Here is a 20,556-nt window from a genome sequence, read left to right on the forward strand (position 1 = left end):
AAATAATTATAAATTATAATTTTCCCACTGAATTCCGACTACAGTACGGTTTTACATGTAGCTTGTCAACAGGTGTGTAACAAAATACATGAATAAAATATGTATAAATGAAAAGAATATATATATGTACTGCTTGCAGTTTTGGAAAATTATCCGAAAATTACTGAGAAATATGAAGTGGAAAAAAAAACACATTTACAAAAATGAAATTCAGTCTGTGGTGAAGGACTTTTTTATTAGAAAGCACATTTTTCTGTATTGCATTGAAAGAAATTAGGAATCTTGGACTACACAACTGGTGATGAGACACACCATGATGGGAATGAACTCTCCACTTTTTTAAAATGCAACATCAAAAATGGCAACTTGCATTTTTAACTATATATATATATATATATATATATATATATATATATATATATATATATATTATTGTTATTACTGATGCTGGAGTCAGAAGGCGCATAAACATTTTTAAAATGTATTGTAAAAGCAACACTGAAATTGTCCCATTCAAGATAGGTCCAAGCTGGCTAATGAAGAACATCCATGATTAAAATATGGAGTTGCATGACAAAAGTCTTCTTTTTTTTTCTCCATTGTTGAGGTCAGCCAAGTGGAGCTTTTTAGAGACTTGGTCCAAAGCACCAATCAGTCCCAATTCAGTCTGTGGTTTTCGCGTCCCTCCCAAGTATTAGATCGGCAAAAGAGGACGATGACTCGGCAAATAAGCGAGAGCACAGCAGTTCACGTCGTCGCATCCTCCGAGAGTGCATCCACACATCCTGATTGTCAGCGCTCGGAACACATGGCTTTAAAAAAGAGGTGCGATTTTCTCATTTTCCATAACACTCGTGTGTGTGTCTTTTTTGTTGTTAGTTTTTTTAATTCTAAATCAAAGCAGGATTTCTCAGACAGACACTCATGGTCCAAAAGGGGTCAAGGTGATTTTTAATATTTTTTTTAAAAGAGGTTGATCAATTTCCAGAATAAAATACCATTGCATATTTAATAACATATTGAATCTTTTTTTATTATTATTTCTGAGGTGACCCTAAATCACTACTGCCCAAAGTGAAGCACGGGTTCCAAAAACCTGTCAAAAGCATTTTTATTTTTTGGATGAGGTCAGTGAAGCAAAAAATACTTTTGATGTTAAATTAGGATTATTCAAATTGAGGATTAGAGATAATAATAAAAAATCAATGGGTCACAATATATTTTTAGGGGGGCGGGGGGTCATTTTTTATCAAACCAAAATTCTGTTGCATAGTTAACTGGTCCCTTTTTAAAATAAAGGAACCACAGGGCTGGTTGGTGGATTATTCATTCATTTGACCTAACGTTTGGGGTGAACTGAATAACCCAAAAAGTTGGGTCCGTCCTTTTCTGACCCACATTGGGTTATTTTTGACCAATCTGTTTATTGAATCATGTAAGCATGCCTCAATAAAAGGTGTAAAAAAATAAAAAACAATTGCTAAGCAATTGGGGTCACCAAAACTGAAGGTTGGGGGCCACAAATGTAAAAATCTTCTACTAAAGTATCTAATGTGGTGCCATTCCACATGGGATATGGGATTTTGTGTTCCCGGGAAGAAGCCCATCTCGAGCTGTTTGGGAAATCCTGCCTGAAATCACTCTAAAGTGCTGGTTCAAGGACAAATACATACACATTCAAACATTTTAGTGCATTCTTATTTTTTTCCCCCCTCAAAAGTCTGCTGAAGGTTCAAATGCACCACCAGGGAGTTTCTCGACGTCTATTCCCCACGCACTCTTCTCGCTGTCCACAAAAAACATTCACAAAAAAGGCTCAACAAAGTGTTTGCTGTGACGAGAAAAGAAGAATAGAGCCAGCCTGCTGCGACACTTCACAGTCTTGTGTTGAAAGTAGCGTTAATACACGGTGCATAAAAGGTCAGAGAGGTTTCATCGGGTTTGCTTTGAATGGCATGCATTTAGATGGTACAAGCGCTTCCTTGTTTTGCATAACAACTTTTTTTTTTTTTTGAAGCCTTATACCGACCACCATTTTGTTTGATGAGCAAGTGAAGTCTTTAGAGGGGAGGAAAGAAGGAAGGAAAATGAGCATTTGAGTAAATGGGGAAAAATATTTCTGAGCTTTCTTTGTCTTTCCGTCAGTACAATGTTTGGCATGACATTCTTGGATAATCATGACAATAAAAGTGAAGAAGTGTGATTTTAAAAAGGGACTCGACTGGATACCGCTTCACAATAAATGCATACATGTGGGTTTTTTTTTTTTTTGCTACGGTTGCAACGCAAAGTCAAAATAATTTCCAATATTCTAACAAAATATTTCCGTTAATTATGATAAAAGATGTGTTTGTATTACTTTGCTGCTGTGTTGATAACATTTAGAAATTATTTACACACTAGATGGGAGGAATTGTTTTATTCCTTTTTTAAAAAAATATCGTATAAAATTTGTCATGTCAAATTTGAATGATTATGCATGCTGTTTATCATTTCCAGCTGTCATCAATTTTTATTTCTAAAGTCTCCCATTTAAAATGTTCTCCGAGCATGTTAATAACCCATTCATAATGCTTTAAAGTCAAGTGGTACCACAGCCATTTTTGTATTGATGATCACCCTCCGCGTGACTTTTTTTCTTTTCTCGTTGAAAAAATAAAACAAATTAACCACATATGGTCAAAGATTAAAATGTTGGGTACAAAGGCCATTTCAGTGGCCTGGTTCAGCACAACTTAAGTTTAAAAAAAAATTAAAATAAAGAAAAACAAATTGCATTTAATTCAGTCGTACAGTCTTGGTGCGCATAATTGACGCCCGCACAGTCACAGTCTAAGGCACAGCTTCACACCCCTTTACCACAGTGTAGCATTTCCATAAATTATTTTTTCATATCCCATTCAATCATTTTAATTGGTATGACCGTCCACTAAAATGATGGTTGTACAAAAATGCACTCAACTAATATATGGCTCCCATTTTTCAACTTAAAGAACCTAAACTGAGATAAAAAGATGAGTCGTTTCAATTATTAACAATTGCCAGTGAATTACGGTATTTCCTCAAATAGTGGCCAAGGGAGTTTACATACTCAAGGTTTTGCAAAGGTTTCTAACAGAAAGATCCCAATGTTATTAGGGCTTTTTTTTTTTTGAGCTGCCAAAGCAAATTGTCAGCTTTGGAAATATTCTCGAAAGCCGTGACAGGTGTCTTTTCCACTGCCTGAATCAGCAAATATTTTACCCCCTATTTTCGGTGTTGGTGCAGTTTATACCGAAGAGCGACAGGAAATAAACTCACAGAATAGGGGGATGAAGAAGACCCGACAATTTTCCGTATGTAGAGGTAGTAGCAGAGCCATAACAGGCGAAACAAGCGTAAGTGTAAAACCCTCTTCGCACCGCCTGAAGCTGACAACTTAAACTTTTTTTATTAATCCAGTATGAACTGAATTCAAGCAGACAATTTCCGGGCTATGGAGGTAGTAGCTGATGGATAATCAATAAGGTGGGATGTAAAACTCTGTAAAGGCAGTAATAGCCTTTGATCAATTATTTGGTTCAGTGTGACCATGGAATAAGATGATTTGGCAAATTTCCGCCTTTGGAGGTAGTAACAGAGGCGGGTTGCCACCTGTCTGTAAAGCCCTATTCATACTGCCTGTAAAAGAATAATTTTCCTGCCCTTTTTAATTTTTTTGTTCAGTATGAAGTGAACCGAGATGGCGTAAGGGGGCGAAAGTCAACCTGACATTTTTTCCGCCTTTGGAGGTAGAGTCATAGCGGGGCGGGACTGCACCAGTGTTAGAAGCCCCCTTTTTAAACACTGCTTATAGAAGCCATCATTTATTAATATTTCACCTTCAGAGGTAGTATTTTTTTAAATTTTTGGCTTTATTTTGTTTCTTTCAAAAGTTTGAGTGGATCCAACAAAGAGTAAGGGAGGGGGGCAAAGTTAATCTAGCAAGTTTCTGTCTTCGGAGGTAGTATCAGCCTTCTTTCGTGTTGCTCTTCTGTAAAAATACGGCACCAATACCGAGTGGGAACAATATTAGCTTGAAATTATTTTTTCTCTAGAGATGGCACCTGTGTACAAATTCCATGTGATTTTTCCCATTTTTTTGGTATGTAACAGAATTGGGGTGAGGGGCTTGGGAGCAAAGTTGGTAGTTCCAAAGACATAAAAGAGGCGGAAAATTACTCTTGTATAAATGAACTCTGCAATGTCTGCACAGACGTGTGAAATTTAAAATGACAAGTGTTGAAAGCAATTGTCACTGTCGACTGAGAAAACATTATATCTCTGGTGTCAATTTATTTTTACAGGTTGCTGTGTGAAAACACAATTGGGAGCAATATCACACCTTTGTTGAGTTTTGCATAAAGAAAGAAGAGAAACACTTTTGTTGGGTCTCTGCGTGAACACTAATTATTGTTGAAGTTATGTTAAGTCTTTTTGTTTGAGATAGGTTTTTCAGGAGCCTATGCAATCAATGACTGAGTTAAGATAGTTAAAGGGGAGGCCATTATTTGAGGAAATATGCAAGTGCATCTCAAATTAGACTATGGTAGAAATATTAATTTATTTCAGTAAGCAAAATAGGTAATACTTCTCAGAACCCCAATTCTTAATTTTAATCATTTGACTAGTTAAATTCATATTATAATTACATCAAATTTTCCATATGAAGTTTTTGTTGGCTTCAAGCTATTATCAAAATTTTAAAGCCAAATTACAATAAAAAATTTCACTTTTTAAATTCAATTTACCATACTGAAATAAATGACATTTTCCGTGATATTCCGTGAATGCACCTATACGTGTCATTTCTGGAGTGCTAAAAGCAGAAGCACCTCATTCAAACATTATTGGGTTGGGGGGAAGCTGACGTTTCTCACTATTGGAAGACCGTTCAGGAACATTTGCTAAAAAACAGAGCTAACGTTTACATTCATTGGAGCCTCTCAGCCATTCTAGTCTAGGCTAGCCCTGTTGTGACATGTAAACAAAAACCAAAACAACTAAAAGAAGACACTGTAAACGTCATTTACATTATTACCTATAGTGCAATTACAACCCTGTACTCCCTGTGCAGGACTATCTTAAAGCTCGCCTCCTAAAAACTTTTCAAATGGCACATCTTTTTGCAATAAACACATCTTCGGGGTATTACAATTGTTTTTGCATGAAGGGGGGGGGGAAATGTCAATGTTTTTCAAACACTTGTTTCCTCTGGTAAGGTGTTGCGGGGGTGTAAATGAAAATTTCTCACTAATTGGGCACATGAATAAGGGTGGAATTAGTTAGCACGGAAATAGATGAGCACAGGCAAACGATAAACAATTGCTCTTAATTTGATATTGCCCTCCTTTGAAAAAAACAAATTATTTTCCCAGCAGGGCAATATTTTCAGTCTCAGATTCAAGTCAATCTTTTCCAAAACCATTTCAATGTCTTTTAGAGTGCAAATGCAGTAAGCTAGTCGCGTGTCGAAAATAATGTACCCATCCTTAACCATTCGATAGGATGGAAGGTGGACCATGTGGATGTGAACGTAGAACAGGGCTTTGTTCGGGAAATCGTCTCGCAGCGCGCGCTGTTGATTGTGTCACACACAAGTCACTTTTGGGTCACACCCAAGCGACAACACAGCGCGCCTAGCGAGGTAAGAGCTCGTAAGAAAATACAATTAAAAATCCTCCTTAAACAGTCATTCTGACGTATGGTACTTGCAGTTCTCTATAGATTGGGTTGTTAATCATCAATCCTTGGTAGTCGTGCATGCAATGTAACATTTAGCGCATGTTCTTTTACCCCAAGACAAGATTATTGTACTACAAAAGCATCGCTGCGGTGCGTAGGTCTTTTTTTTTTTTTAATTGCGTTGTCTAGCATTTATACTGAATGTTTTCACTGTGTGTGAGTGTGTGTGTGTGTGGTCAGGAAGCGCGGTCCAAAAGCTGACGTAGGCATCGTCACATTAATGAACCCCAATTGCATGGTTGTCTTCAAATTGTGATCATTTTAACCACTTCAATAACGTCTTTCAATAACGTTTCATAACATAATTCAAACTTTATGGTCGAGATTGCAAGTGCTAATCAGTGTCTCGTGTGCAAAAAAACAGAGCTGCAATTTTCGACTTGGACAAGAGATCTCAAAGATTGTTTGAATTGATTGAATTGCGTGTTCTGTGTACAGAACATTTTGACCTGTGTTGAAAATTTGTATGTAATAAAAAACGATTTAAAAAATCTCTCCTATGAATCTAATACAATAAGCAGTAAACTAAGTTCTCTCTGAGATTTAAGGTAATTTGCGAGAAAGAACATTTGATGTTATTTACTTCAAGCTATCAAATTTTTCCTTGCTTGTTTGGAAAAAGTCTCTAAAGGCGCTTTTGTATGCCGGTCACATTATTATTTGTCAAGGTGAAATTCTAAGCAATACTTGAAAGGCGTGAAAGTGTAACTTATCTTGATGCCTGCGTCTGCTCGGAGCGCTTTTTGTACGTCAACATCGGGGTTGTTGCACAAAAGCGCTTCTGTGCGTGTACACGTGTGGCAAATTCCCATGGCGTACGATCACAAGCTTTTTGCACCGCGGAGGAAGCACAGAAGAAGAAGAAAGATGGCAGAGGGGGAGAACAAGCAAAAGGTTAAGCATAACTTGACGACATGTGTTGCGAGACGACATTCACTGTCCGTTTACTCTCAGACCTTGTCCGAAAGCTTCTTGCTCGGCCGGCGCGTCGCCGCAAGCGGACGCCTCGGCGCCGTTGGAGATCAAATTTGCGGAGGTGTCGGTGGCTTCCAAGCCGGCTTCCTCCTCATCCTCCTCCTGCTCCTCCTGGACCCCTCCTCCGCCCTCGGGCTCGGTAGCCGCCGCCACTGAGCCCGGGCTGCCGTCGGCCAGCGCCGGATGAGTCCTCAGGGGGTCTTTGCGCTCTGGATACAGCCTCTGCTCAAAGCTCTTGAAGTCGGCCTCGAAGGGGAGCGCAACTTGTGTCGGGTTGGCGCCCAGGCCCAGGTTCAGACCCACGGCCACGGGAGCGGCGGCGCCCATGGCCATGCCAGCGCGGTACACCTCCATGCCGTCGGGCAGCATGGACTTGATTTTAGGCAGCCAGCGCTTGCGGACGCGCCGCGCATTGGTGCACATGTCAGCAGCAATCACATTCATTTCGCTCTCCTTGAAATTAGGGTTGAAGTTTTGACAGTACACTGCAACACACAAAAACATTCATCAACCCTACCATTTCAAAACTGCCGCTAACCAAAACACCAGCACTCACCATCTTTCATTACTCACTGAAAAACAAAATTAGCTGTTTATGTTCTCAAGTATTACTCTGGCTCCATCTTGGTGTTATTGTCTAGTCTGATTCATTGATTTTTTTTTTTTGGTTGGTCATTAGCTGCACCTCCTGCATAGTCAAACTGATGTTTTTGCTTCTCCGTCGATGCAGCAACTAATAACCTCCGCCGTCTGTTTTGGCAACAACATTTATTATTGAGTGTACATGACAAAAGCTTTTCTTAATGACTCATGTGGCGTGTTGTCACGTCAGTTTCCACTCCTGTGTTATTTAGGCCAGTATGGCAGCTATTATGATTATAATAATGTAGCGTACGCCCCAACAGTTAATTATTGCTAAGATATGCCACAAGATGGCGACAAAGCACTTTTCTTCCTGAGACCAAAACAGCAAAGGCGTAAAAGAAGTCTTCTGCTCATAATGGAGGATAATAGATCACCTATTAATAAATTTTCTATTTCTGTAAATTTCACAAATTCATGTAATTATTTGATTAAAAGTAACTAGTACCTAAATAAAATATAAATTAGTAAACAAATAAAAGTAATTTCTGAGTATATTACATATTGAAATTCATAACACCAAGCCTATTTATTGAGATTCCTTTTTTTATTGCTACTGATAAAAATTCATGATTACTCAGCAAATTACACTTTCAATTACTTTAAAAGTCATATGATTATACTTATGACAGCACCTATGTGATTTTATCAACATCACTTTCTAAAACACAATCGAGTGTTTGTGGTATATTTTTGTAGCAAAGACTCACGTTTGACAGCGTTGAGGACCCTGCTGTCCAGGGGTTTCCTGCTGGGGTCACTGGTGGAGGAGCGGATACCAGTCCCACAGCTGTTTGCTAGTGTGTTTCTGTAATGCACCACAGTTGCCACAACGAGGCATTGTCAAATGCACAGTAACAGAAAGTCTTAACAAACAGCATTGCAGAAAGTGGACACAGATGGAGTGTGAAAGTAGTTTGTGTGTGTGTGTGACTTTTACAAGACACAAAAGAAATGCCCACGAAGGAGTCTTACCGATCAAAGAATGTCGCCAACAGACGCCGCAGCAAGACCTTGTGTTTGATTCCAGCGCAAAGATGACAGTTCATCAGCTGACCTCGAGTCATGAACACCTGTGTACCTGGATGGTGAGAGAGAAGAGGAAAAAAAAAAAACAGTCAAATTAGACAATAAATATTCTTTAATCAAGCATTATGTTTTCCTGTCATGGTTTTGTGTCAAGTGCTAGTTATTTGCTGGCTGATTTTGGCACTTGCCACAAGCTATTGATGTTTGTCCCACTTCATTGACAATAAAAGACAAATTAATTCACTACTTTTTTCAAATTACACAGAAGTTTGTTACAAAGGAAAACATGTCAGTCAAAACGAAACGCTCCATTTCTGGACAAGTCACGTTGAAAATTCTTCACGGGCATGCCTACATGAGGCTTTTAATTGTGACGGAACAAATAGCTGAGAGCATTTCTAGTTCTAATAAGTATTATTCCCTGTACCGGCTTCACAACTCAAAGTGGGTCAGACTCTTCTCCCGCTGACCTTTTACTCGATTTTGAAAATGTGGATTTTTGTTTCGAGATGTTCTCATAGGATTCACCCCTCAGCCAGTATTGACTACCTTTTAGTGATCAAATGACTTCAGTTCCAATATTCTGTGACAGGTTAACCCTTTGAAGAAGCCCTGAGTGATGATGTCGACTTAATTTGATCTTCTTCCTCTAGCCACTAACTATAGTCAGGAGACTAAATCCAACTCTCGGTCTAAGATGGCATTGACACGTTATCATGAATCACACTCGAATTCTAGGCAGGACATGCCCCCACTGTAAAATACTGATTGGATACTGCATCCAGGCAGATTACGCCTTGCTGCAATATGAGTGGCTACTGAATCCAGTCACGTATGACTGCTATATGGCAAGTGGGATTCATTATAACACGCATTTGAGTTCTCTTTCACAAGGACGAGCAGTGAGTAAACATTCAGACCACTTTCAATTGCTTCTCACACGAGCGACTAAAATAACTAGCTGCCATGAGGTCATCATGCATGCGTGTGCCACAGTGCCTACCGGCAACCAGTTCCAGCTTCTCCCCGGGGTCTCCCTCTGTGTAGAGTTTAGGGTGACATCGGTACCCAATCTGGCTGATGAGGCTAGCGGGTAGTGCCACCAGGTCCCGACGAATTAGCACGCAGTTGCGGTTCTCCAAAGCCAGCGGCACGCCCGTCATCTCGGGCTTGTCGGGCACTAAGGAAGAGTGTCAGGTGAGTTGAAGTTGCAGCACACGATATAAAAAAAAAAATTAAATAACGCAAATGAAAACATGTCCAAACGAGCAGCAAATACTGCGCTCCCCCAAAAACATTTGCGGTGACATCGACCTCCAATCTTTCTGCAAGTCATGCTGAGTTTTACTTTGAAATTTGGCTAGACATCAAATGAATTTCCTCCATCAGGCACGGGCCAAAGTCAATGGGAGAAAAAAATACTGCACTTAGCCAAGCCCACACAGACTGTATACTAATGAATATGTCTTATTATCCACTGAAGGATGACGCACAAGCTGCGTCTCCAGGACATACTGTGAGGCTAACTGGGGTTGAAACACAACAAACAGTGGATACTAAACAGCTGGACGGCAAAGTGTGGCAACCAGGAAAATTGATCAGAGATAATGTAACACTAACAGGTCAGTTTCAAGATTCCATGCCGTTAACAGTAGTTAAGGGAAGCTTAAACCTTTGCTAATGTTGGTAATCAGAAAGCTATTAGGATTTTAAACGCAGCCAGGTGGTTTGAAGGTAGCTGACTGTGGATTAAAGTCTGCTAATAGTGGCTACCAAGGAACTTTAAGGTAGTGCCAGGTTGAGGTTCATATAATTCTAACAAGTGTCAAAATTTAACACAATTAACAAAATCTACAGGATCTAACATTACATTACTCACTGCCATAGGGGTTGCCTGGACGTGCATACAGGTGACTGAAGCTGTCCTCCACCATTCCGTCAAAGGGCTCTTCCTCAAACTCCTCATCCTCGTTCTGGTACGACGTGGGACTATCGGTGGTGGGCAAACTGGATTCACCGGGACTTGAACGCTCGCCTGTGGCTCCGCCCCCAGCCCCGCCTCCCCCAACCCCGAGAAGGTGGTAAGGGGGCACGCCCGGAATGGTGGTCCCTCCCGCGGTGGTGTAAAAGAGCGAACTGGCCCTCGCTAGACGGCTGCCCAACTCAGAAGAGGAGATTTTGCCTTGGGTGGTTGCGATGGTGAGGGGTGTGGGCTCGCCACTCTCTAGCTTAATCTTGCGCGGCGGCATAAGGAGGGACGGGGACCAGCCAGTGTTCGCAAGGAGAGCGGCCACAGCCAGGCCGTTGCCGTTGTTGCACGGACTCTGTGGCTCCGAGCCCGTCTCCTCCAAGTTGCCGGCCGTCTGTGAATCGCAGTGCGGCGAGTTGGCCTTGAACATCAGGTCCATGCCACGCTCCACGATGTGCTGGATCTGCAGGTAGCCCGCTGTGTACATGACCACCAGCTGCTCACTTGCTGCCATGGTCAGCTTACCCGTATAACAGAATGAGAGGATCTGCTCAAAGCATGCCGGCGTGACTGAGGAGGGCAACTCGAACTGTGTCTTGGTCGACGTGCTGAAGAGGTCACGAAAGTATAGGCTGCTGGCGGCCAGCACTGCCCGGTGGGCTTTGAATGCCTGACCTGGAATCACGAAAAAGACCATCAGGACAGCTGATTTAATGAAAAATTGAACCACAACCATATGACCAACAAGCGTTTGTGGAATACATCTCAGGAGGCACACGTCTTGCTGTAGACTGAAACCGACATCACAGTTGCTCAGGGGTTTGTGAACATCACATGACCAAACTTAGAAAACAAGTGAGTGGTGATTGCATGCTACCTGACCCCTTCGGCACTGTGATGTCATTTTTAGTCAACAACAAGTGGCAAAATGGCCGCCCCCTGGATGGATATTTTTGCTTAACTCATACTTCACAAATGCAAAAATAATCCACATACTGTGTGTTTTGCTCATGCGGTCACATACAACAAACTATTGTAAATCGTAAAGATTATTCTCGTTGACTTTTCCCACTTCTGCACCTTTGACCAGGATGGAGACATCGCAGTAGTGTCCCAACAAACGCTGCTCATTCAGGGAGCCTAGCACCGTGGCTCCGAAGTTTGGGATCTCCACGTGGAGGAGCTGCGACATATTTGGACCAGGAGACTTCAGCTATGGACCGCAGAACGCGCCAGTGAGGGGAGGAATCTGTAAACAAACAAAATAAACATAAGGAGGGGTGCAATCGACCTGGCAGGAAGAGCGCTGTGAAAAAGAGATGGCTATGCAAACGGGTCTGATCGAGAGGCGGGGCCGCCGCCGACAAAAGGACGGCTGAAGTCAGTCAACTAAATATAAACAGAGCCGAGCTGTGTGTATATGAGGCCAATGTCAAACGCGTTAGTGTATACGACACTGCAACTCCGAGGCAACATGGCCTCATTTCATGCATGGCCCTTCTTGGCCGGACTGCACAGCAACATGAACACGTATGGGAAATTTATCACTTTCAGAATGGAAAAACAATCTGTTCCAGGGTCACTTTTGTCATAATAGCAAAAAAAAAACAATTGTTACAGTCCGGCTAATTTGTATTTTGCCAAAAATGTTTTTTTTTTTACCTGAAAACTCAGCTATTGGCATTTTTTTTCACCCTTTCCAAAACACCCGACACTGCTGCCAAAGCTGCTTTAATGGGAAAAGCTTTTCTCCCAAAATTATCCATATTCCACTGTTATTATGTCTTAAAAGATGTGCTAAGGTCTTTGTAACCATGTATGATAATTGACCACGGTTTTGAGCAACTTGTGGAAATTCTTTCCCGCAACTGACATTTCTACTTTAATATGTATTATGAGATAAGGGCTTCGTTGTCAAGCATGACCAATGCTTTGGAGACTTATATAACTTGCGGCTTATTTTTTTTTAATTTTTCCCCAAAATTTACATTTTCACAGTTCATTTATTACATCTTGTGAGATTTCTATGACCACAGTTTGAACTCCAAAGTTTTAAATGAACTGACTGTCTCCCGACACCACCATTTTTTTTATTACGTTTTATAATAGTTAGGATCTTTGCTGTCATACGACTCGAGGCAATTTCTTCCAAAAATGGACCTTATTTCCACAATACTTATTGTCAGACACAATGAGGTCTTGCGCAACATTGTTGTTAACCATGACCACGGTTTGAACCTGACAGTTTTTTTCCCCCAAAAAATTGAGGCAGAACTCTACATTGTATAGAATGCTGTGTTCGACTTCTGCAGCACCAATCTCATATTAATTTACTTTTTTTAAATTTTATAAATTGTGTGGCCCTTTCCCTATGCACGTTCCGTCTTTCCCGACATGAACTTTGAATCCCAACCATGCCCCACCACACACCACGGATAAATATATATATACCACATACCAGTTTCATCATTGAGCAATGGTGCAGAGCAGTTTCCAGGAATACAAAGTGAAAAAAATGTCACCGCCTCTCACGTACTCCCTCTTTTTCTCACTTCATGCGCACGCACAACCACGCGCGCGCGCACTTTGCCTTACTTACATAAAAGTATGCACGCCTAAACACACACGGTGTGTCACACAGCGCAAGCTGAATCGGGAAATGAGTGTGGATTCTTGCACGTAAGCACTCACTCACTCACCTGGGGAAAGCGGCACATAACCGTGCACTAATGCAGAGAAACGTGCTCAGACAGTCTTTGCAGTCGAGGTGCAGACAAAGCGTCGATGGGCTGCTGACTGGTTGCCGGTGTGAGGTCCCAAAAGCGGAGTTTGACGTGCACTCTTAAAGTGTCACTCCTATTGAATCCCCCTCAAAATGACAGGATTCTATTTTTGCTCTGCGACATGACTGGACTGACTTTCCCGTCTCCTATTCGTCTTTTGTCGGTATTCCATTCTGTGCTGTAAAGACTCCCCCTGCCTGCCTGTCATGATCTCTCCGCCGCTCTCCCATCTCTCCGTCCTTCTCCGCAGGCTCAGATTCAACAAGTGCCGGGGAAGAAAGAGACAGAGAGAAATGTGTGATAGATAGAGCGAGAGAAAGCAGTGTAAATCAATGATGAAAGGAGTGGGAGGCTCACTTGTGTGTGTGTGCGTGTGTCGGATCAATGCAGTATCTATACGTCGCAGGGAGTGGGAGGGAGAGGGAAAAAAACACAGGCTACAGTTACAGACGGAGTCAGAAAGTGGGCAGAGCTGGAGAGAGCGTGGAGATGGAAGGGGTGGGGAGGAAGGGGGAGAGGGTGGAGTAGGGGGGGTCGCCGAGACAGACTGAGAAAGTCATTTGAGGACAGTACGAGCAGAGAAAGACAATTAGGTTGAGACAAGTTGCGCCGCTCGCCCCCCCCTGGACGGAGCGGCGTCGATCCGCATGGGATCGTTCACATGACTGCTCACATAAGAGGGCTATAAGTTACCGTGACGTAGCTATAGCCACAGTTCTTTGCTGTCCAGTGAAAAAAACTGAGCTCTTGTCGTGTCATAACATGGAAGCGTGGTCCCATGACTTATTCATTCCATGACCGTACTCGTAACTCAAAAGATTCATAGCTTAAAAATAATCAATAAATTACAGATCACGACTTCAACCATTTGTGCATGATGATAATTCAGTGGGCATTGTGCTGCTCTTCATGGTGTGCACATATGGGCCACTAGGCGGCAGTGGGATTCACAGAACGTTCATGTAGATTTCATGTTATAGCTTTTTCGATAGAGCTAAAAGTTGTAGCAAGTTATCAGGGTATAAGCTATTTTCGACACTATGACCTTTTTTTTTTTCTAGCAACGAGATAAATTTTCGTTATTTTAACTACTGTCAACACGATAACACTTTTTTTGTACCAAAAATCACAAAGGGTTGAGCAAAACAGACAGATAAATAAAATTAAATAAATAAATAAATAAATAAATAAATAAATAAATAAATAGTTGTCACATGTTTTGTCAAAAACATGGAAGTTTTTGGGCGGTATTGTAGTATAAGCTACTGTTGACGCTAATATTTTCTGTTTACAAAAAAAAACTTAGCACTGTATCACTATTGTTGATGCAATTCTGATTGTTCCCTGTCAACAATATGAAATGTTTACTGTCTGATCATGCTATAGCGACTGTCGATACAATTTTTTTTTTTTTAGCAACAAGAATTATTCTAGTGCTGTATCATGAGGCTGTGTATGCTACCACAGTATACACTACCTATGATAATGTTGACCGCAGTTGGCTTACAAACAGGGAGACAAAGGGAAAGATGACTCAAATAAAAGGAAATATATCTTTGTGAGGCAAGACTAATCGTCTGGACATCCAATGATGTAAACTGTTGAAATCTCTGCTCGACACATGCACGTCAGAGGAAAAGGGGGGAAAAAAAGCGGCCACTTCTTCTTGCTTGGTATACAACAATTGTTTTTCTTTTTCATGTCGAATGTAGCCGAAATGCATCGCGGCCAAGTTGTTTGGAGTATGGTGGAGGACAATGTTTTTTATTCTTTTTTTTTTGTCTTTTTTTTCTCAAAGTTGACTTGAATAAGTGTTGTATGCTTTACGGTGAATCATGCAGACCTTTCCAGCGAACCACCTACACGGAAAGAAAACACTGTCAGGAAGCCACACGTAGCTTGGATTTATGCCGAAATTGTGACATGATTATGTTTATGCATCATTGGATGATGCTTGAGTCTCTGCGTTTCTCTGAAGGTTTGTCGCAAAGGGCAAAGCAAGAATATTACTAACAACTGTCTTTCAGACTGCATTTTTAACACCTTATTTTCCACACTCGATGCTGCTAAAGGTATTGAAAGGTCAGCAGTCAATCGCAAAGCACATATACTGTCACACGACCATTTCGAGTTAACCTTCTAACATGCAGTTTTTGGAATGCTGGAGTAAACACAGAAAGGGGAGGGGGGTGGAGCCATGATTGAAACCCAGGACCTCTGGACTGTGAGTCCAATGTTAAAACCGCTACCTCACCTGGCCAAATTTTTGCTTCTGACGTCGTAGTCTCAGTAACAAAAAAGAACAATTATAAATAAGTTACAAGAATGACATCCCAAGTCTTTCAAGTGGCAAGTGGCGCATCATCCGCACTGTGGTGCAGCATAATACAATTAAAAACTATTACTAGAGAGTCAAAGGGTTGGGGATTTTAATTTTTTTTTTTGTAACAGGTGCCAGTAAATAATGTTAAAGTGTTACTTCAAACTAACCCTGCAAGCTTATTGATGGCCATAGCTTGACCCTGCAACAGATTAACTTACTAATTCCTAAGACCGAGTGTTCTATTGGTTTTACATTTCGATTTTAACTGGCTTGCACCAGATATGAATGTTCAAATGTTACTTAAAAAAGCCAACAAAGGGTTGCTGGTGGCCAGTTTGACCCTCTAACAGACTTATTCTGTTTTCTGCGGTAGAAAGTTTCAAGGAAACAAACTACTTTTGACGTTTCCATTCGATTAGACTGCATTGTTTACTGAGAAAGTTGTGCTCAACTTTATCTCAGCTGTGGTAGGAATAATAAAAATAACAATAATAATAATGCAAAAAAAAATAGTTCTCACACACACAAAAGCAGCAGCACTGACTGCGGCTGTTAAGAGCTTGTGCCTGGCACCGTGATATCTGCACTGCACATATAGGCTCACATGAGCGAGCAGGCACAAAAGGCAGGAGACGCAAATCCGCTAATACAATCGGACATATACGACACACACACACAGACACACGCAGAGATATACACACACTCCCCTCCTCCCTCGCTGTGTTCTTTTATAGACACAGTCACGTCATCTCCCTGTACACACTGAGGAATGCACACTCTTGTTTGTTGCCGTGTGTGTCGTCGTGAACCTGCTCATCCATCCATCAGTTACCGTGACGATTGTCCTCATGTTACCCCCCTCGCCACCTCCCTCTTTTCACTCTCCCCCTCCTCGCCTGCATAGCACGTAGCCGCTGTCTCGCTGCCAATTAATGCACAGAGGGCTGCATTGCAGTGAAGTTGGCGCGCTATTGAGTCTACAGACATGCATGTTCGTGCCAGCCAAGTGAGAGAGAGGAGAAAAGAAGGCGTGTGTGTGTGTGTGTTGGGGGGGGTTAATGGAGGGGAGGGATGTAGAATATGTTGAGTCAGGCAGACAGAACGGGCCGAGAGTGTTCACACAAATGCACACACAGCCGCATATTCACTGTAATATATGCAGGGAGTGAATAGCGGGGCACGTATGCATGCGCCAACATTAAACTCCCCTCCCATTGGCATTAAATATAAATTCTGCACATGTCTGATGAAAAATAAAAAAAGCCCCCCCCCCCGCCTTCTTTCGTGTCCTCATTTTCCCGCCCTGCGATTGCACCTCAAACTTTTCCCAGAGTTTTTTTTTCCCCCCAATTCGGTTGTCTCGCCATCTTGAGTCACGGCGGCGATGTACCCCCCTTCTTTTGGCAGATTTTTTATTAAGGATTTCATACCTACGCACGGTGCCATTCTCCCTAGCAGCAGGTCCAGACATATTTGAATAAAATCAAGACGGAGACAATTGACCAGACGGCATACACACACGACGCATACGCACACACACATACAGTTCATTCTGATCTTTAATAACTAACAAAAAGACTGCACTGGAATATAAAACATGTAGATGGAAGTGGTTCTCATTTTATGACAAGTTCTATTCCTATGGTGGCTACATAACCTGAATTTGTACATAAATCTGAACGTGTTCCAGTCTAATCTAGGTTAGTAGTGGAGTACAACCAGAATGATAGAAAATGCGGTATATGGTGGAATCGTACGGTGGTGGGGCAGTCATAAATAAGGCACTTGTCGCTACAGCCAAACTATGGCACGTTTTTTTTTTTCTGGACATGACCTCGCAGCCATTAGGTTGACCATAGACATTTTTGATTACATTTTACACTACATCCCAACTTAACTAAAAATGGGGTTTGTATTTTGCTTCTGGTGCATTAATAATAAATCGCGCACAAACGTTTTTGACGATGAATTGATCTACTTTCGAGAACGCATCTGAATCCAGTACTGAAAAACAAAAAAATCCTCAGTTTTGACTGACAAACATATACTACCGTAACACTGAGTTTATTATTGTGGTTGCACTTTACAGCTAAATTGTCTGTCCAAAACATTAAAAACAGCTTTTGGTCTGATGCAGTGCAGTTGTAGAAAAGTGCTGACGCAGACGAAGTTGAGATGTTTGTAGTTAAACGCTGTTTAAAAGTCAGAATGCCTGCTGTTTATTTCTCCATCCATACAATGCCAATGTGAACAATGGCCATGTTATAAATATTCAGATCCTGCAGTTGTTCTCATGTCTAAAGTGTACCAGACAACAGATTCTATCCACGTTGAGACGGCAACGCTCCCTGGCAACAGTTCTACCAATGGGGACCAAGCGGCTGTCTGCATGTCTGAGTATCATTATGGGATGTTGAGAGCGAGAGAGAGACAGAGAGAGAGAGAGAGGTTGCTTATCACTGCTTATAATGCAACATCACTTACAGTGAGGATAGCTAGGCCTTACTGGATGAAGTTGTCTGCGTACGCCAAGGGTCAAGAATCATCATTTTTGTTTTTACACAAAAATACAACAACAAAACCCTCCATGATTCACGCAGTTATGTAACAAACAGACAGAAAATAAATGATCCGTAGTGGGTCCATTTGTGTCTGGTATCTTTCCACTCAAAACGTAACACTAATGTTAGAAGGAACGTGGGTGGGGAGAAGAAGATGGGGGTGAATTCCAGGTTGAAAAATGGAGTGTAATGTTTACAAAGCAGCTGAGTTATATGATGCTTAACGTTAAACTTTTATCATCCGTTAAATGCAATCGTAAATATTAAAGTGGCTGTAAACAAAAGCGTTCTGGTTTTGGTCCCTTCTCGGCACTCACGCGGTAATCGGCTTTGGCTGTTGAAGCCACACAGAACCAAAGAAACTGAAAAAAAAGGGGAAAACAAAGTTTGCACCATCTGGGAACAAGATGCCTTCATCAGGTCACTTTTAAGACAGTTAGTAAAAACTTAAAAGTCTGGTTCACCCATACAATCCGATACGAACAACGGTGCATTTTTGCTTTATTTTCCACTTCTACCAATTTTATTTCAGGGATTTTCAAGAACGCACCTATAAAACTACACCCAAAACACGTCAACTAACGAGAATTATCCGCGTTGGTACAAGCCAACTTTGAGGCCATTTTGTAGCGGTACAAACTGTAGTAAAGAGTCAAAGCAGTTATTGCTGCCAAATGGCAACTGTTTTTCGTGACCTAGTATTTTTTGTCTGCATCAGGCAAACTACTGCTACTAATGTCTTAGAATAACTCTCACAATATAGTATATTTTCTATAGCGTTTGTCCTCATCAGGGTCACGGACGGGCGAGTTGAAACCAATCCCAGCTGACTTTGGTTGAGAGGCATGGTACACACTGAACTTGTCACCAGCCAATTGCTGGGCAGACAATAAATTAGAAAACCCACACAAGCACGGGGAGTACATTCAAACTTCACAGAAAAAGGCCAAAGCTGAGACTTGAACCCGGGACCTCAACTGTGAGGCAGATGTGCTAACCACTAGGTGTACCCTGCTGCCTCGTTAAATCTTACTTTTTCACAAATTTTATATGGCCCAGTTAGGACTTGTAAAAACTATAAAGACTACAATGGGCCCAATTCTACCACCCCTGATTCCCGATCCACACAGCATGACTGCCATAATGAAACCTGAGCTGGGCCAATGCATGTTGTCTTTGCGCGAGCATCTTTGTGTGTGTGCGTGATCCCTTGAGGCAAAGGTAAATGGACTCCAAGTGGCTGCGGGAGGTAAACAAACAAACAAATAGCAGCAGCAGCCGCATCTAATGCCTCAAGAAGCACGCAAACACAGAAAGCACCTCCATTCTAAATCTATGTATAGCATTCGTAGTCCCAAGCTCAAGAGATAGAAAAATTAACTGAACAGCCGTGAGAGCAAATACACGAACAAAAGGAGTGAGGAGCGATAATGTGCATGTGTGTGTGTGCGTGTGTGTGTGTCAAACGCAAACAGAACAAGTATGAAGTTGCAAAATCACAGTTGCAGGGAGAAGACAATTAGACACAAGGGGAGGAGGGTGAGGAGGAGGGAGGGTGACAAAGAAAGGTGAAGCTGCCAAAGAGAAGCCTGCAGGGAAGATACATGGATATGCTTTGGAAACAATCTTCATTCACTCCAATGAAAAGCTTTTATTTCATACACTGGAAAGCCTATCAGGCAGGGAAGCCACATGGCTAATATATCATAATTCATTTCTAAAGAAATGCATCACATTTAGTTACGCAGTGTTGACATCCAGCTTCTTGGAATTTCAATACGTTTTAAAAAAGCCATTTCCAAAAACAGTAGGAAATCTGTTTATTGATGAAAAAGTAAAGCTGCTCGCCCTTCATATTTTGTTACGCAGTGTTGACTTCTTGGAAGTTGACTACATTAAAAACAATAACCAGTATGAAATCTGTGTTTACGAAAAAGTAAAGCTACTCGCCCTTCAAAACAGTTGAGTCCTTATGTCCTTGTTAGCTTTCCAGTACATGCTATTTACATAGGAATATGCTTAAAAAAAAAATAATAAAAAAGAATAACCTAATCAGGAAACAAATAATGGACGTAAAATTGCTTAATTTTTTTTTAAACTAAAAGCAGATGTTCACAAATATCACTTTCCTTTTACGGAAGACGGCAGAAATGGGTGAGTATTTACTCTCAAAGAAGTTGAAATTTCGAGGCTTGGGACAATTTTAAATGAAACTAGGTCTCGAAACAATATATTGATTATCAAACATAATTTTTGGATATATTTGGTAATTTGGTATCTATTAATTATTGTACCTCTCAAATAAATGAAGCAAAACACTTTAAGGTCACTTTGATGCTACTCATTAGCATTCGGGCTACATGGCAGTTATGTTTTAACTAATATTTAGTGATGTATTGCACATAATTGTACAGCCCGGTCACACACTTTCCAATACAATACAGAAGGTTGGTGACCCCTGTACTCGACTTTTACTTTTATCGCATTTCTCTTCCATGGATTATCATATGG

The 20,556-nt window shown here is 41.3% G+C and overlaps 1 protein-coding gene across 5 annotated transcripts in view; it reads right to left on the minus strand.

The window, feature by feature from the left end:
* Positions 1-209: 209 nt before the first annotated feature.
* nacc2 (NACC family member 2) overlaps positions 210-20,556 on the minus strand; it is a 30,344-nt gene continuing 9,997 nt past the window's right edge. For 2 of the 5 annotated variants that reach the window (XM_088391676.1, XM_088391675.1), the window contains 7 exons: positions 11,459-11,627; positions 10,289-11,053; positions 9,413-9,589; positions 8,356-8,461; positions 8,091-8,188; positions 6,720-7,223; positions 210-6,591 (listed from right to left, as the gene is read on the minus strand). In XM_088391676.1, the coding sequence (XP_088247802.1) occupies positions 6,473-6,591; positions 6,720-7,223; positions 8,091-8,188; positions 8,356-8,461; positions 9,413-9,589; positions 10,289-11,053; positions 11,459-11,570 (1,881 nt within the window). In that variant the 5' untranslated portion in view covers positions 11,571-11,627 and the 3' untranslated portion in view covers positions 210-6,472. Of the gene's footprint in view, positions 7,224-8,090; positions 8,189-8,355; positions 8,462-9,412; positions 9,590-10,288; positions 11,054-11,458; positions 11,628-12,836; positions 12,954-13,077; positions 13,691-20,556 lie in introns of those variants that run through there. The other 3 variants (XM_088391677.1, XM_088391679.1, XM_088391680.1) reach the window with 3 other exon arrangements.

Source organism: Syngnathus floridae, chromosome 12 (genome assembly GCF_059516105.1).
Source record: "Syngnathus floridae isolate MCC-2025c chromosome 12, RoL_Sflo_1.0, whole genome shotgun sequence".
NCBI lineage: Eukaryota > Metazoa > Chordata > Actinopteri > Syngnathiformes > Syngnathidae > Syngnathus > Syngnathus floridae.